The 18,945-nt window shown below is 43.1% G+C and overlaps 1 protein-coding gene across 1 annotated transcript; it reads right to left on the bottom strand.

The window, feature by feature from the left end:
* Positions 1–14,000: 14,000 nt before the first annotated feature.
* On the bottom strand, positions 14,001–16,004 carry LOC103586755 (C-C motif chemokine 3-like). Its single transcript, XM_008568074.1, is given in 3 exon segments — positions 14,001–14,501; positions 14,917–15,031; positions 15,720–16,004. Coding segments are annotated over 3 exon segments (312 nt in total). The 5' UTR covers positions 15,796–16,004; the 3' UTR covers positions 14,001–14,380.
* Positions 16,005–18,945: the final 2,941 nt, after the last annotated feature.

Below are 18,945 nucleotides of genomic sequence, written 5' to 3'. Positions count from 1 at the left end.
ATAATAAATATCTATATTTACATCGATACCTATAACCCTGTCTAATACATTCGTTTTATCAACAACATGAATATTTAAAAGGAGAGATCTGAGAAGGAAGTGGATGAGGCTGCTTCTAGACCCAACTTTTATGTCCTTCCTAGTCTCTTGCCTTCTCATTTTTGCTTATATTAACATTAGCAGGGAGTGGAAAACTCGGCTTTCCTAATCCTGCAAGCTCTGGATTACGGCATTCTCAATCAGCTTGGTTTGCAGACAGCAAGCAGAAAGAATCTCTCTTAAGAAAGCTGGTGGAGTTTTTTTGGTTTTTTTCCTTCTATGCTATCAGATGAGTCAATTTCAGAGTAAGTTCATCTCTTTCTTAATGGGCCTTCCTGATTGATGCAAGAAGTAGTCAGTTTCCAACACTCTGAATTTTCCTTTTTGATGAAACCTTGGTAGGTAGATGGCCTTAGAATACATAACAGACCAGCAGGTAACTGGCTATTTTGCTAACTGGAGGTGTCCTCATTGACCTTAACCTTATCTCCTGCCCTCAGCTAATTCCACTTTTTTGGGTCTATTACTTATGACATTGCAGTCTTTATTAGTTAGGGATGTTTTGAGTCACAGTACCAGAAAAACTGACTCAATCCAACCTAAATGATAAAGGGAACTTGTCAGCCTACATAACTGAAGCTTCAGGAAGTAGAAATAGTTTCAGACAAAACTTGATCTGATTGTCCTTAAGTATCACCATAAACCATGTTTCTTTCTAAATTTCTGCCCTCTCTCCTATTTGAGAGCTTCATTCTAGGACTAGTTACTCTCTCGGTAGGACAGCTTCCAGAAGCAATGTGGATCATTGTCTCTGTCCACTAGAGAAGAGAATGTCTCTATTCTCATGTCTTGAGCCAAGACCCCTAGGTCCACTTTTACTGGTCTGGCTTAGGTTAGGAGCCGTCTCTTTTTTACAAAATTTATTTTGTTTTTTATTTAAACATTTATTTGTATATATTTGATATTTGTGGGGTAAAGTATGCTGTTTCAATACATGCATACACTGCACAATGATTCACGTAGCGCAGATAGCATAGTTTTGTATCCACTAACCCACTCCTTCTCCTTCCACCACCCCCCACCCCGAACCCCTGCTGGCCTCTGGTAACCATTATTCTACTCTCTACTTCTAAAAGAACCACTTTTTTTTTTAATTCCACATATGGGTGATATCATATAGTGTATGTCTTTCTGTGCCTGACTTACTTCACTTAACATGATGGTTTCTAGTTCCGTCCATGTTGCTGCAAATGATAGGATTTCATTTCTCTTTATAGCCAAATAGTATTCCATTGTGTAAATACACCACAGTTTTTTTTTTTTTTTTCATCCATTCATCCATTGATGAGCATTTAGGTTGATTCCATTTCTTGGCTGTTGTGAATAGCATTGTGATGAATGTGGGAGTGTTGGGTGTCTTTGATATATTGATTTCATTCGCTTTGGGTGTATACCCCGTAGTGGGACAGCTGTGTCATAAGGTAGATCTATTTTTAGTTCTCTGAGGAACCTCCATACAGTTTTCCACAATGGCTGTACCAATTTACATTCCCACCAGCAATGTGGGAGGATCCCCTTTTCTCCGCACCCTCCCCAGTATTTGTTATTTTCTATCTTGATGGTTGTCATTTTAACTGGCTACTATGGTTTTAATTTGCATTTAGGATCCCATCTCTTAATCCAGGGGTAAGCAAACTATGGCCTGCAGGCCAAATTTGACCTAGCACCTGTTTTTGTATGGCCTGCAAGCTAAGAAATGCTTACATTTTTAAATGACTGACAACAATCAAAAGAAGAAGATTTTGAGACACATGAAAATCGCATAAAGTTCAAATTTTAGTGTCCATAAAAATACCTGTGTTTTATTGAAACACAGCCAGGTTCATTTGTTTACATAGTGTCTAAGGCTCGCCGGGCGCGGTGGCGCGGGCCTGTAGTCCCAGCTACTCGGGAGGCTGAGGCTGGAGGATCGCTTGAGCCCAGGAGTTCTGGGCTGTAGTGCGCTATGCCGATCGGGTGTCCGCACTAAGTTCGGCATCAATATGGTGACCTCCCGGGAGCGGGGGACCACCAGGTTGCCTAAGGAGGGGTGAACCGGCCCAGGTCGGAAACGGAGCAGGTCAAAACTCCCGTGCTGATCAGTGTCTAAGACTATTTTCATGCTACAACATCTGAGCTGAATAGTTGTGACAGAGACCGTATGACCTGCAAAATCTAAAATTTTTACTATTTGGCCCTTTACAGAGCAAGTTTGCCAACCACTATCTTAACCAATTTTTGTGCCTGGGGAAATGGATTCACTGATTTATCTGAGCTGATCAATGTTTCTAACAAGCAATGTTGATGGGCTTAAAACCACACAAACTATAAAAGGGGATAATTTTCTAAAATATCATTTAAGGACAAAAGAGAAAGACCCGAGGACCAAACAAGTATCTACCAAGAGTGTCTAGCTTTCTTATACTAATTTTGTCTTTATATGTGAAGACCACTAATCACTTGTCTGTGACTTATATCACACCGTATATTTTCTTCCTCAAATTGGGGGTCCAATCTGGACTCTCAGAGGACTGATTGGTATATTAGTCTTTTCTGTTGCTTATAATAAAATACCTGGAACTGGGTAATTTATAAGGAAACAGTATTTATTGCTTATAGTTTCAGAGGCTAGGAAGTCCAAAGTCCAGGGAACACAGCTGGTGGAGGCTTTGGTGGTGGCGACAGTGACCCAGGGGTCTCACATAGCAGAAATGGCAGAGAGAGAGAGAGAGAGAGAGAGAGAGAGAGAGATTCTCACTTGCTCTCCTTTTAAAGCCCTCAGAACCATGCCTCTGACCACCACTATTAATCCATTCATTACAGTATGGTCCTACAATCTAATCACCTCTTCCAGACTCCACCTTTCAATGATCATAATAGGATTTCCCACTCTCTTAACTCTGTCACAGCGGGGACCAAGTTTCCAATACCTGGAACTGTGAGGGACACAATTTAAGCTTCAATGAGTTTGGCGGGGACATTCAATCCACAGCAGCTGGTTAGCTCAGTTGGTTAGAGCGTGATGCTATAACACCAAGGTTCAGGGATTGTGGTACTAACCAGACGCCAAAAAAAAAAAAAATTAAATCTGGATTGTTACCTTAAGTGTCAGTGTCTTAGGGATGTCCTTACTTTATTCAATATTCTACTCCATTTTTACAGTTATGATGCAGTAATAATAGGCCCTGTTGCCATCTTGTATCTTCCCAAATTATTTTATTGGTTGTAAAAGGATTTTTTTTTTCCTTTTTTTGTCTTTTTTACTGACCGGTAATGGAATCGCAACCCTCAGTGTCGTGCCCGTACCGGGGACCGGCAACGGGATTGCAACCCTCGGTGTTGTGCCTGCACCGCACTCAGCCAGTGAGCGGGAACTGGTCTCCACATGGGATCTGAACCCTCCGCAGGAGCGCCGCCGCGCTCCCAAGCAGTGCACTCTCCAGTGTGTGTGTGTGTGTGTGTGTGTGTGTGTGGTGAAAAAGAGTGAGAGAAATAATCCCGAGTTACCCCTTGGAGCTAGACAGGGTATGTTTGTTGCCTCAATCTCTTGATGCAATGGGTAATATGACATCAATAAACGTTCCTGAAGTCCTATGAGCCAGACCGAAATCTAAAAGGCTCATCCCTCAATGAGGGATCCAGGTTGGAGCAAGTGGTTCAAAGTATCTGGAATACCACACACCACAGCTGGGAGTGGACTGGGGGAGGGAGAGATGAGAACAGGGAGAACTAAGAAGGGACCAGTTTTTAGGGTAAACCCCCCCACTTGTCTTTTGAATTAAAAATCACATGCTCGTACTTATGAAAATCAAAGGACAAAGGAGGGAAAATGAAAAGTGGAGCTCTCCATTTCTTAAAAATCATATTTGTCAGAGGAAATCATACTTAGCAGATTGGGATTATCACATCAAATGTTCTTCTTATGTTTATGTAAATATATGCAGCTTTTGCCAAAGCAAAATATTATTATATGTAGTTCTGCGATAGGTATGTGGTAATATAGGTATTGTGTAGTTAGAGATACACATATGGAACGTATATTCCACATACACAGTTTTACATTAATACCACAGGTACCTTTCATCTCAGTACATCTGCATCTGCTTCGTTCTTTTCAGCGATTTCATAGTTATTAAGTGGCTACACCGTGATGTTTTAACCTGTTTTGCTTTTTGAAGAATTTGTTTCTGTTTGGTAGTTTTTAAAAACAGAGCTGCAAAGAACGTCATATGCCTACACCTCTGTGTCTTTGGATAGTGTTTCCCAAAATACATTCCTAGAAATAAGATAGTGAGACTGAAGAGCGTGTACATTTTTCAATTTGCTAGAAACTATGTCATTGCTCTTCAAAAACACTGACTACCAAAATTTCACTGTTTGATACTAAAAAATAGATTGTTTAAAACAAATAAGTAGGGCTTATTAAAAAAATCAATACATTTTGCATTTCTCACAACTATGTTGAATTTCTCCCTTTTGCATTTTATGGCAGGGACCCTGGCTCAGTCTAACCTTCTTATACTTAAAAACATGGTGTAGGCCAGGGGTCAGCAAACTTTTCCCATAAGGGGCCAGATAGTAAATACTTTTGGCTTTGCAGGCCATATGGTGTCTGTTAAAACTACTCAGTTCTACCATTGAAGTGGGAAAGCAGCCATAGACAGCATGTAAAAGAATGTCTGTGGCTGTGTTTCAACAAAACTTTATTTACAAAATAGGCAACATGCTGGATTTGTTCTGAGAACCATAGTTTGTATTATGGATTGAATTGTGTTCTCCTAAAGTCTAATGTGTTGGAGGCTTGATCCCCACTGTGACAGTGTTAAAAGGGTGGAAAGTCCTATTATGGTAATTGAAAGGTGGAGACTTAAAGAAGTGATTAGATTGTAGGACCATGCCATAGCAAATGGATTAATAATGGTGGTCAGGGGCGTAGTTCAGAAGGCTTTAAAAGGAGAGCACATGAAGAGTCTCTCTCTCTCTCTGCTCTGCCATTTTCTGCCATGTCAGAACCCTGCATTACTGTAAAGCCACCGCCAAAGAAAACCTTCACCAGATGTGTTCCCTGGACTTTGGACTTCCCAGCCTTTGAAACTGTAAGCAATAAATTCTGTTCTCTTACAAAGTTCCCAGTTCCATGAATTCTGTTATATACAATGGAAATGGACTAATACAGTTTGCTAACCCCAATCTAGGTAATCAGTCTAATAAATAATTCAGCATTCACAACAGAAGTCTTGTTGCCTCTATTCCATCTCTAATGTTAGCCACTGATTTTGTGGAGCATGGATTCTAGGGAAATAATATGCAGGTGAGGTGTCTATTTCCATATGCATCTTATTAAAATAAAGAGTGGCTAAATCTTTATTAACTAACTCAGTAGTTTTTGGCCTTTAGTCTGCATGTAAATCACTTGGGGATTTGTAAAAATCTGGATTCCCAGTTCCAAACCCAAGAAATTGTATCACAAACATTTTAAACAACTATCCTGGGTGGTTCTGAGATGCTCAAGAAACACTAGCACAGGTTTATATCTTAGTCACTCTATTAATTAGCTACATGACCATGGGCAAATTGTTTTAACTCTTTGTGTCAACATTTCCTCTTCTATTAAATGGGGGTATTAATAATACTTAGTTCTTGATGAAATTGTTAAGATTTAAAGGATAATGAATAATTCTTAAGAAAGCTTGGCTTGTGAAAGAAAACATTAAATGCGTGAATTTATCTCAAGGATGAATTTATCTCGTGCATATACATTATACACTAGGTACATAATGTTTTATAAAATAACCATTGTTTTATAAAATAATGTTTTATCTTTAACTTTAAGGAATATGTAGATACAGGCATTATTGCCATTTCCTTTCTGCTGACTTCCTCTCTTCAGATTTTCCTACTCTTTTCCCCCACTATTTTTCCAACCAGAGATTCTGACCACGTCACAAAAGAAAAAAAAAAAAAAAGCTAATAGAATCAGCAAAGCTTGAAGACTAGTTTACTAAAAAAAAATTCATTATTTCACACAGCTGAACACTGAAATGGTAAATAACATTCTATAAATATTTGTTGGTTGATGGTTTTGGAACAATGTCCTTTTTGGAAAAAGCTGAACATAACCACTCACCTATACCCTGAGTATGTGTCAACCACTGTGTGGCTGGAGGGGCTGAGAGAGGTGGTGTGCACAGTGTTGTGGGATCGCTCCATCAAGAAATCAAGAACACATGGAAATACTACAAAAATTAGTCTCAATAAATTAAAAGCTATGTTAAGAAAAGTCCCAGAGTATAGTTGCTTGGCCACCAGTTGAAGAAATCTTCCTGGGGCCCAGGTCCCTGTGTCTTCATCTTCCCATAGAAGTTATTTGTTTCTTCTGGGTCACTAAGGATTCAGTTCTAAGGTCAACGATGCATTTGGCACCAGAGCTTGGTGGGGTTGGCACAGACTTGCTGGCCTCTTAAGTTTAGAAGCTGTGAAGAGAGACAGAGTTACACAACTTGAGGATTAAGCAGGCAATTCCTGGTTCCACGCTATCTCTCCCTCTCTGTCTTGGGAAGCTCAGGGTCTGTCCACTTTCTCAGGACTATTTCCCCATCTTCAGATCCCTAGACCTTTCCAGAATGATTTAGGGTCTCTTGGCTGTCTCCTCCACCTTTCACTTCCCTCTGTTAGGGGGAGCTCCTCCCTGGCTCCCTGTGGTCCCCAGACCAGGCCAGAAAATACTCCCTGGCCTCTCCCTGTGTCCTGCCACCAGACAGCTCACCACCTCAAAGCATTGGGCTCCCTGGAATGGCCCTCATCCACCTTCTAGTGCCCTTGCAGGCTGCTCCCTACTCCATGTCCTGCTGGCTCTGTCCCTACGTGTCCTGCCTCTCCCCAGAGATGGGCGGAAGAGCAGCCCTGACCTGGCACTAGCTGTTGGTCTCATAATAGCCATCTACCATTTTGCTCTGGGTCACCTGGGAGTCACAAAAAAACCCCAGCATATGCCTGGGGGCCTGGGCCGAGTCTGAGGGGAGGGGCGGCACAGGCCTGAGTCACTATTCACTGGGGCAGTGAGCCAGCTCCTTCTGCCCAGCGATAACATCAGAAGGTAGGTGGACATAGCTCTGCTCAGGAGTCAGGATGTGGGGATGAGAACTGGGAGGAAGTGGGAGATTTCTTGTTTCACCAACGTGTTCCCTCTATTTCTATTTCTGCTTTAATCTTAGGTTTGGTCTCTATCTCCCTCTGCAGGGAACGCAGCTAATTGGATAGGCTACCTCTCCTTCCAGCTCTATTGGGGGAACTTAATAAGGGGTCTAAGAGGAGATTTTTCCTGCAGGAGACCATCTTTCTAAATCACCTGTGAGGAGGGACTGAGGTGAGTTTATAATGTGGCTGACCACTGGGAAGCAATTGTAGCTAGATTCTGCCCCTTGTTGGAAACCTACACAATTTACCCCTTCCCCAAATAGGCCAAAGCCCTACCCTACCTTCAAGGTACATAGAATAGAAAGTTAAAATTCTTGTAGGGGGAAAGCCCCCTGAACAGATAGCCCGGGGCATTTTGAAAACCCCTTGGTAGGTTCTGTTTCACTTGGGTAGCTCTGTCCTTGGGACTTTGGTGTGTGGTCTGACCCCAGCCAGAGAGTGGGGAGACAACAGCACAAGGCAGAGGGAGGACAGACCTGGGGGGCGGGAGCCCAGGAACAGAGGGCCACTGCAAGTGAGGAGACAGTGAGGGCCCAGGAGTGTGCGCAGGACGAGATGGGGCTTGGGCACTCGCTGTTGCCAGCCTCTGTCTGGGGTCCAAGCTGGGTCCCCTGCTCGTTATGGCAAAGCCCTGGGCCATGGGGAGACGGAAACTGGGTTGATGAGAGAGGAAGTCTTTAAGCACAGTGGTGTGTTGTTGACTTGTACATGCAAAGGGGGTCTTGGGTAACCACAGGGCTCAGGGTATTTGCAAGAATGGTTCAAGTGCTCACTTGACTTGGGGCTGTTGATGGGGAAGTGGTTTCCACAGCGAGAGAAGGTGAGATATTGGTGTCATCCCGGGACCACACTTAGCTGGTTCCTTCTCACTAGAGCTCTGTAGTCATAGTTTCCCCCAGCAGAAACTTTTATGTTATTCTACAGCTGTTCTCATAGCATAGAGGTGACATATGCAATGAGGCCAGGAGTCCTGAGCAGCACAACCCAACTTAAATCCCACCCAGGTGGGCAAAGCTGTGTTAGCGAAGCCTGGGCTATAAAGCGACGAGAGGACAGCTGGGCTTTCAGAGCTCACTTATTCAAGAGAGCTTCTTCAAGGGCCCCCAGCGTGCACCCAGCAAAGGACATATAAGCATGCTGTGTTCAATATGGGTGCTAATACACATAAGGAACTTTAAAATGTTCTTAGTCTTTGACCAAGAAATTCTATGTCTAGGAATCGTTTCCTATATAAGTAAATTCAAATATGGAAAAAAAGTTTATGCATAAGAACAATTGGTCTTCAGCGTATTTACAGCAATTTAAAATTAGACCCAATTTAAGTCACCTATGATATGGAAGTGGCTAAGAAAATGATACCTTCACTTGATTGGCTATTAGGCAGCCTTTACAAACAATGCAATGACATGAGAAATGCTTGTGTTATAACGATAAGTTTGAAAACCCAAAGTTGCAAATTGGCTTATTTTAATCAGTGTCTGGGAATATGACCAACCTCACATAATGGTTTTTTTGTGTGTGTGGATGGTGTTTCCAGGAAAGAAGGGAAATAGAAGCTGCAGGTAGGAGGTGTCCCCTCTTGTCCACCCCTTTGTCCCTCCATTATTAAAGGACTCCCCTCTCTTCCTTAGTATGGGCAATCTCTACTGCTGATTCATTGTTCTGAGGGTTCTCTCATCCCCCCACCCCAGCTTTCTGCTTATCTGAAGGAGGGTGGCTGATGCTTGTGGCAGGGCCAGTTCTGCTTCTCTTAGCATGTTCTAGAGTGGTATGTGGCCCCATTTTCTGGTGGTTACCCCGATACCACAAAGAGCTTAACGTCTCTTTATCCTCAAATAGGGGCAATAGTCATTTTTAGGGCAACAGGAAATACATGTCAGCACCTTCTCAAAAATAAAATAATTCAGGAAGGTGGAAGACCAATGGTTTCTAATCCAGGGAGCAAAGGAGAAGAAATGTTCTGCATATACGAAGTGCTAGTGCTCTTCATACATTAATAAAAAAAAAAATAGAAATAAGACAAACATATTATAGTTAAAACATGTTTTTCTGGACCAGCATCTGACATTTTTCCTGATACCAGAAGCACACATTTCCTTTGGAAAATCATTCTTCCCCATAATTCCCAGACTTTATGTTGATGTGAAATTCATCCAACCCACAGATTCAGGTATGTGCCTTGATTAACTTAAGCAAATCAATGAAACTCATCCCCAGAACCACAGTGACTGATTAGGAATTGAGTTCCTAAGTCAGTCAAATCCGAAAGAACCTAGTAATTTTTTTTTTTCCAATGGGGACACAGACTCACTCTTCCCTTCAAAAAATGAACAAAGGTTCATGTAACATGGGCAGGTACCACAGTCTCCCTGGGAATGTCCCATGGGAGGGAGACCAGAAACTGAAGCAGCAGGATGTGTGGGATGCTGAGGGCTGCTGCACCCAGCCTCACCTGGAGCCAGGGCCACCTCCGAGCCCCACAGTCCTGGAGCCACAAGGTTCACTTATTCTAGCCTCTTTGAGTTAGGTTTGCTTGTTTGTTTAACTCCTGGAAACCACCAGCATCCTGAGAAATACAGAGATCTGTATATGAACAGAGGTGCAGGGTTTGTTGAAAGTCACAGGCCCTGACTGAAGTGTGGAATTGGCTGAACTGAAAAATGGGAGGGAATTTGGTGAGGACTTGGTTAAGTGGAAGTAGTTTTTAAACTTTGGTGTGCATCAGAATTACCTAGAGCCTTGCTAAAACACAGATTGCTAGCTAGGCCCTACACCCTAAAGGGCGGAAGGGGGCTGCTGTCCAGGCACCCATTACAAGGTATTGCAGCTGCCGGTTGAACTGTGGTCTACCATATCTTGTATTAAGGCGCTGGGCCAAATACTAAGCCTGCAGCATTATGACATTTGATAGGAAAATAGCTACTTCTTGATTTTATTAGCAAAGTCTTTTTTTTTTTTTTCCTTTTTGTCTTTTTTCATGTCTGGCAACGGATCGCAACCCTCGGCGTTGCGGCCACACCTTGCTCAGCCAGTGAGCGGGAACCGGTCTGTATGTAGGATCCAAACCCTTGGCAGGAGCGCCGCCGTGCTCCCAAGCGGCGCACTGTAGCAGTGCGCCACCGGGCCGGCCCTATTAGCAAAGTCTTTGAAGAAAAAGTTTAAGCTACTTTGACATGGGCTTATCTGAAATTGGAAAAGGAAAAATTCAGCTTTGCTAAGAAAGCCCTTTTCAGCTTACTGATTGACATCCCAGTAATCTGGAGTCTCAAAGGGATGTAAAAGCAGAATTTTCTACTCTAAGATAAAGTTAATATGAGCAGAGACAGGGAGATGAGAGACTTAACAGTAGATAAACCTGGGTCCAACTGCAGCCCTAACTATAGTCAGCTGCCCCTCCTCACCCTTTTCTATGACTATTTATCTTCCTTACTTAAAGCAGACAATCAGCTCTCCATGCAGGAGCAGAGAGGATGTGGCTTCGGGCCAAGGGTTGAATATTCATCACCTCCACATGTGGCCCCACATCTCTGCAGGGTCCAGAAAGGAGGCCGCAGTCTCTCACAGGGGGCTAGGCAGTGGGGCCGACTACAGTATTGAGGTCTGTGCTGGGAGGTGCACATTCCCAACCCCTGTTAAAATGCAAAATGTATAACTGGACAATCACTTTGCTTTTGGTTATCTAGCTTGCAGAACTGATCAGAAGCTAATAGACCAGAAGTCTACTGTCATTAGAAGGGAGTTACATTGCCAAAGAAACCACGAGACTGGCCCAAAGCAGCCGTTGATTGCTTAACACCTAAGACAAACCTCAGGTTCCTAACTCACACAGACAGGAAGTAGAGAGCCCCCAGAAAGCAGATCCTCCGCAGTGCACAGCTCAGATGTGTCCATGGAGGACACCCCCAGAGAGGAGAGCTAGGAACTGCCAGAGGGGCTGTCCAGGGTCTCAACTGAGTCTCAGATTCTGAAAGGCTCTAGGAACTGATTAACAATGCAATTCCCATTCTCCCTTTTCCCTAACAGAGGTTTCTGTCCTAGGTACTATGTTGGTTCACTTGTATTTAGGGGATATGGAGCATGGTTAAGCTTCTCATTTAGATTTGTGCTGCTGGACTTTGAGAAACAGTTCACTGCAAACAGGCAGGTTTTTTTATGACCCGAGATGCCAAAAGCCAATAAAGAAGAAATGGCAGAGCTGGCTGGTTAGCTCAGTGGGTCAGAGCATGGTGTTATAACACCAAGGTCAAGAGTTCAGATCACTGTACCGGCCAGCCACCAAAAAAAAAAAGAAAGAAAGAAATGGTGACATCTTCACTTAGGACAAAGGCTGCTCTTCTGTTCTCCTGAGAGTATCTTCACGCTTATCACAGGTGTAGGTGGGAATGGTGTAGGGGAATGGGGCCCCCTGTAATGGAAGAGGATTGTAAAGTGTCGCATGGGAGAAGCTTCGTATGAGCGTGTGTGTGATGTGAAGGCCTTGGTTGAAAGGACTTGTTTGTTGCTCTGCTTTCAGTATACAAAAGCCATCATGGCCTCAAAGCTCTGCAAGCCTGCTGAGCTCTGTCCTCTCTGTGCCAACGCAGAATCCTGGCCAGAAAGTGGTTCCAACAGATGGAATATCATCCTCAAAGGGTCGGTTAGGGTAGCTGGGGACCAGACAGGTAAGCAATACAAGCTCAATGAAAAATAGATCAAATTTAAAAAGTGCACAAAAGAAAAAGGAACAATACTTATTCCTAAAAAATTCCCATTTTCTCTAAGAACCTACAGTTAGCTATTTAATGTGTATCTTTTCAAAATTTGCATATGTATAGATGGCTTTTAAAAATAAAAACAAAACTAATAGTCTATACATAAAGTTCTGTAGCATATATGTAGAGTATATACACATATACTAGTTGTAAATAGATGTAACTCTTGCTGATAACATTATGGGCACTTTCCATAGATATAGATGTGAATTACCCTTTTTACTGACTGCAGAATATTCCATTGATGGGCATCTTAATCCTCTACTAATTTAATTTCCTGCTGATGATTGTTTCTATTTGTGTGCTTTTTACCAGCCACGCTGCAAAGAATATTCTTGTGCCTATTCATATTCCTGTCTTTTGGTGGTGTGTCCATAAATTAAATTCCTAGAAATAGGATCCGGTCAAATAGATGCAAGTCAAATAGTATGTGCTTTTTAATATTTGCTAAATAATGGTGTTTAATTGCACTTTAAAGAGTTTGATCAGTATGATTTTAAACAATTTTTGATACAAAAATTAGATTATTTTAAACAAGATGAAATAATCATGGCTCAAAAACAATACACATTTGGTTTTCACACAAGTCTTTTGACTGTCTCCTTCTGCAGAAAGGACCCTAGCTCAGTGTATTAGTCCATTTTTGTGTTGCTATAACAGAATACATGAGACTAGGTAGTTTATAAAGAAAAGAGGTTTATTTGGCTTATGATTCTGGGACAGCTGCGTTTGGCGCAGGCCTCAGGCTGCTTCTACTCATGGAGGAAAACAAGCAGGGAATCCAGCGAGTGCAAGGAGATCACATGGTGAGAGGAAGCAAGAGAGAGAGAGGGAGGGGAGGTACCAGGCTCCTTTTAACAATAAGCTCTCACAGGAACTAATACAGCAAGAACTCACTCACTACCCACTCCCCCAGGGCATTTATCTATTCATGAGGGATCCATACCCCATGACCCAAAAAGCTCCCAACACTGCCACATCGGGGATCAGATTTCAACAAGGGCTTTGAGGGGATGACATATCCAAACTATATCATTCAGTGCACATTTCCTGTACTTATAATTATAACTCAGGCAATTCATCTATTAAATGACTTACCTTTCATAGTAAACCTAGAAACAGAATTCTTCTCCTCATAGAGGCTGGTTGTCTTTTCCTTCTCTAACATTAGCCATTTATTTTGTGGAGCATGGATTCTAGAGAAATAATGTACAGTACACCTGTCACCATACACAGATACATACCACGTTTGGAAGAGAGTGGCGAATCCTATTGACTAGTTCAGTGGTTCTCAGCCATAAACATGCTTGTGCAACACCTGATGAGCTTGGTAAAAACATCAATTCCTGGGCCCAAACCTAAAGATGCTATATGAGTGGCTTAAACAATCATTGCTTGTGATTTGGGTATAGGTAGATCACGTTTTGGGAAATAACTTGGTCAGTGGGTAAGAGCATAGTCTGTAGTTAAATAAAAGTCTAGTTTGCAAAAGTCAATTTACAATTTTCATGCTGCGTGATCTTCCAAGTTGCTTAACTTTTCTGAATCCGGTTTACTTTTCTTTCAAATGGGGATATTAATAGTACATAAGCTGTACTATTGCACTGGTAGGATTAAATGAAAATTCATAGAAAACACTCAGCCTAGCACAAGCCTTAAAAATGTTAGCGATTATTATTAAGAAAGCTTGGTCTATCATAAATAGGTACTACAGAATACTCTGCTTAATGGTATCCATTCAGGTAGAGAATTTCCCCAGAGCAAGTACATTATAATTTGACATGTAAGATATTCATAGTTTCGATGCTCCAGAACTGTGCCTCCAGTGTAAAGTGGAGCAGCTCTGTGGTAGCCCCGACTTCCATCTCTCCCAACTTGCCCCCATTTCAATCTTCCTATTCTTTGCCTATTATTTCTCTTCGCCAGTGATTTGCCAGAAAAAACAAAACCAAACTCAATGCCAGTTTACTTTTAAAAAGAGCATCTTTATTATTTCACTGGGCTGAACAGAGCACTGAACAAAAGCATTCAATATATGTTTGTCAGTCTGGCAGCTTGAGTGTCTGCTAGAACAGCTGCTGACAGCCATTCAGTTGTCACCAGTCACAGTGTGAGTGAAGGGGAGGGGATGGGTGGTGAGGACAGTGCCCTGGGATATCTCAGAGCAGTCACAAACACAGTATGACATTGAAAATAATTTAGAAAATTAAATATATAAATAAATTAGCATTTAAGTTAAGAAGAGTCCCCAGGTATGGCTGTCTGGTAACAGCCAGCCCATAGGAGAGGTAGCAGTGGAGGTGATGGGGATGTTTCTGAGGTCAGGTCCCTGCTCCCCACTGGGCCTGCTGGAGTCACTGTTTCCCTCGCAGCTTCCAGGCCACTCAGGCATTCAGCTCCAGGTCAGTGATGTATTCCTGGACCCAGGCCTCACTGGGGTCAGCACAGACCTGCCGGCCTCTCTTGGTTTGGAAGCTGTGGAGAGGGGTGGAAGGATTAAATGCTGGGGAATCCAGCAGGGGAGTCCTGTGGCCCCTCCCTCCTTCTCCCTGTCCTGGGCAGCTCAGGGCTGCCCACTTTCCCAGGGGTCTGCTCCTATCTCAGTCTGGAGAACTTCTCTCACTGACTCAAGGGGACCTCTCGGAGGATCCTGTGCTACCTTCTCCCCGTCCTTCCCTCTAGGCTGGGCAGTCCTCTCTGACTCTGTAACATGCCCCCCCTCACCCCCAAGACAGGTCACACCTTGGAGACCTGGGTCCTGCAGACTTGATAGGCCCCAGGAGGCTGGACCTTTCCAGGATGGCTTTTCTGGCCTGTCTGTGCCTGGTTGCCCCCTGCTCAGAGCCTCCCTGCCTCCCCAAAGGTGGGCAAGAAGACTGTAGGCACTTACATGACACCTGGCTTGGAGCACTGGCTGCTGGTCTCAAAGTAATCACCTATGAATTTGCGTGGAATCTGCCGGTTGATGTAGGAGAAGCAGCAGGCGGTTGGGGTGTCAGCACCAACTGTAGAGGAAGGGACAGAGTGAGCCTGAATCATAGTTCACAAGAAAAGGCCAGCCAACATCTGATCCCTGAGAGGGTGAGGAAGACAGCCGTGCTCAGGGTGGGGGCTGGGAGACCCGGTCACTGGAAGGAGTTTGGGCATTTGCCCAGAAGTGTCCCTGTCTCTGCCTTTGTTTCTGTCTTACATTCTTCTTTCTCTTTGACTCTTCACTGTGGGCTCTTCTTGCTCTGTGTGATACAGATATCTATGCAGACTGTGCATATCTATTCCCGCTTCAGGGAATTTTGTCTGGTTCAAGAAGTCATACCCCAGCAAAAGAGAAGCTTTGGACATCTCTCATAAGATATCCAAGTGACAGAGCTCCTGGGGAGACCGAAGGTGAGCTGGTGAATGAATGACCTCTAGGAAGTGGCTAGACCTGGACTCTGCCTCTTGCACACGCATCCATTTAGGACCCTGCTTCCTGTCTGTACAGGGCATAGTGACTCCGCTACCCCCACCCCAACTCTCAGATCTGGGGACTAAGAGAGATAAGACCCCTTACAAAGAAGAAAATAAAAGTCTTGAAGACCAAGAGATTGTGTAGCCCTTTAAGAAGCTCTCTCTTTTTTCCTAGCCACAAGAAAAGATAGATGTGGTCTAACCATGGCCAGAGTGGGGACACTCACAACAACAACACGGACTCACATGGTGCAGAGAAGACCTGGTTGCAGAGAGCCATGGTGCAGAGGAGGACAGCAATGGCAGCCTTGGGGACCTTCATGGTGCTGAGCAGATGATGGAATGTGGGCTTCAGTGTCCGGAGAGCCAACGAGGGACTGGGCACCCGCTGCGGCCTGCGTGCTTCTGGAGTCCGGAGCCATCTCCTCCTCTCTTTATAGGCAGCCGTGGCGGATGGGGAAATGGAATCTGGGGGTGAGGAGGGAAATTTTTAAGCATAGTGGTGCTGTCATGCTGAGCGTTGCACAACGCAGGGTCCCTGACAACCACAGAGTCTCAGGATATCCAAGAATAGCATCGTTGAGCTATAAGTCCCAGCTCTCAATTCGTGACTTGTTCTGGCTTCTTCTGGGGAAATGGTTTCCCACGTGAGCAGGAGGAGAGGGGTGTGTGTCAACCCAGGGCTATTCTTAACTGGTCCCTTCTCATCAGAATGGGTTTTTGCATGAATCTCCAGCCCCGGTCCTTCCCACCGAGCTGAAACTCTGCTTCCTGAGATGCTCTGACTACATGGATGGGGTAGATATGCTTATGCTGTGGAGAGTAGCACAAACTCCCCCGGATGTGAGGAGGTGAATTAAGGGATCCCCAGCTGGAAGAACAGGAACCCTGAGGTCATGTTTCAGTCACTTGTCCACTCATCAAACAGTCACAGAGTGACTAGGGCACTGGGTTAAACACCAGTTGTGGATCATAAAGATACTTTCCACGTGGGTGTCAGTAAGTCAGGAGCCTAAAAATATTTATACCCACTACCTAGAAGAAACACTTCTAGGAAAGAGTTCTGTGGAAACAGCCCCAATATGGAGTCATCATCAAACAAAGATATCTGACCCAGCATCACTTACAGCTCTAAAATAAGAAAATGTACATTTTCCACTATCAGAGGATGATAGAGTAAATTATGGTATAACACCGTATTGTTTACTATTAAGCCCTTGGAACAAATAAAGTGAATGGCATAAATATACTGATAACATCAGTGGTAAAAAAAAAAAAAGCAAGATAAAAAATTGTACAAATTGTTCAAAATGAACAATTGTACAAATAGACAAATGTGTATTTTTCCACGCCAAACCCTAGGCATGAACACAATACAAAGCGTTGGAAAAAAATGTCCTAAAGAACTAATAGTGCTTATATTTGTGTGGTAGATCTATGGGTGATTAATCTTCTTTTCTCTTTTTTTTCTAGATTTTTCTCATTTTATGTAATGAGATTGGATGACTTTCCTGGTCAGCCCATGAATTTATGAACAAATTTTGTTTTAAGACATTTACAGCATCATTGGTTGAAAAGTAGGATGGTGTCAACTGTTTAATTTGAAAGAAACATTTGGTAAATACACTAAAGTTTCTGTCTAATGGCCTTTGCTAAAATTAAGTCTTGATTTCCCATGTCTCTGAGCAATTTTTAGGATATTATACAATATTTACATAAATAATGCCAAATGAAGTCGTTTTCTTTTCTTATTCTTTTCAATGCATAATCTCAGTGGTGTGAAAGGGTCAACCTTCTCAGTCAGATCTATACGTTCTTTTCTTTTCCATCCTTTATTATTTCATTATTTTATAATTAATAAGCATACATCACATTTTATAATGAGAAATAGACTTAGTTCTTTTGAATGGTTTTGTCCTCCAGATGCCCTCCACCTAGTAGGGGCAGGTAGGGTAGGCGAACAGGTAATTACAGCACTTAGCAAGAAGTGCTGAGACTCAGAACACCATGAGGAGGAAGACCTTGCACAGGAGGATCTCGGAAGGCTTCCTAGAAGGGATGGAGCTCTGGTTAGGTCTTGAAAACTACACAGGACTTGGACATACATAGATGGGGTGGGGGTAGAGGGCAGTTGATTCAGAGTCCGGGGTGAAATGCAGGCTCTGAGGGAAGAATGAACAGTTTGGTGGAGCTGCAGAGCAGTGGGGGGCCTATGCATGATGAAGCTAAACTCAGGCCAGACCAGGAAGGGCCTCAAATTCCCCAAAAAGGGGTTGGAGGTGATATGTTAGATACCAGGAACAATGGAGGACATCAGACCCAAGCAAAGCAAGACCACAACTAGGAATCCTGTCCTTCCTGCGTGCCTGCATAGTTCCTTCTTTTAAAACACATGGGCTCTGTTTCCATCCTATCCCTGTGATTGCTGATTTGTGAGGGAGGTGAAGCAAAGGCAAGATCAGGGCAAAGGTAGGTTTTGCTGGGGCTTTGGCTTTGAACTGTCTTCCCATATTGCTATTAATTCCCAATAAAGGCATTTCTACACTTGTTTCGGTAGAAACTCTGCATCACAGATGATGACCTCTTCTCACCCCACCCTCTCTTTCTTGCAGCCCTGCATTGAAACCCTGAATTGCATTCCCCCACTCACTTCTCAGAGAACCCTATTCATACTCGTGACTCAGCCGCTATGAGTTGGGGAGGGCAAGAAGAGGAAGTGGAAACTGCTGAATCAATGGCTTTTCTGATAATGGACATTATCTACCTCTATGATTACAGCACTCGCTACTGTTAGTTCTAATTAGTTATCCACGTAATTTTCTCTTAGATCATGTCCTGTTGATTTTAAACCAAATTCAGACCATGTCTTTTTGGTTGATTTAAACCAAATTCTAGTGCATGATGATTGTAACATGATAAATCTCCTTGCCTAGTTTTTATTTCTTATTATTTTGTGCTTTTTAATAGAGGTGATTTATTGAATATGTAATTCTAACTTAGTGTTTACACATTTTTAAGACTTTCTGTATCAACCCCCAAACCAGGAAATAGCCCTTTGCCATGTGTTTTTACTTGGATTGGAAAATAACACACTTGTGTGCAAAGCATGTGCTTTATACACATATGTGGAATGAATAATGTTAGGGAACCATAGGATGGTTGAGTTGGAAGGATCTTGGAACTTTCCTAGGTTGTAGATTGATGTTCCCAGGTGAAATGACTTGCCCAGGGTCACACAGAAGGAATTAGTCAGTTTTATATTTCACCGTCTGTGTTATTTACCAGTGTATCCCCAACGATAACCACAATACCTGATGCATAATCACGCTTAATAAATACTTTGCAAATGAATAAATCACTTATTTACTAACAATATGTTCTACGTCTAAAGTCTCACTCCAGGGCCGGCCCGTGGCTCACTCGGGAGAGTGTGATGCTGATAACACCAAGGCCCCGGGTTCGGATCCCATAT

The sequence above is a fragment of the Galeopterus variegatus genome, unplaced genomic scaffold, assembly GCF_000696425.1.
Source record: "Galeopterus variegatus unplaced genomic scaffold, G_variegatus-3.0.2 Scaffold372, whole genome shotgun sequence".
Lineage (NCBI taxonomy): Eukaryota > Metazoa > Chordata > Mammalia > Dermoptera > Cynocephalidae > Galeopterus > Galeopterus variegatus.
The sequence above is the reverse complement of the archived record's forward strand: the minus strand, read 5'-3'. Positions and strand labels throughout refer to the sequence as shown.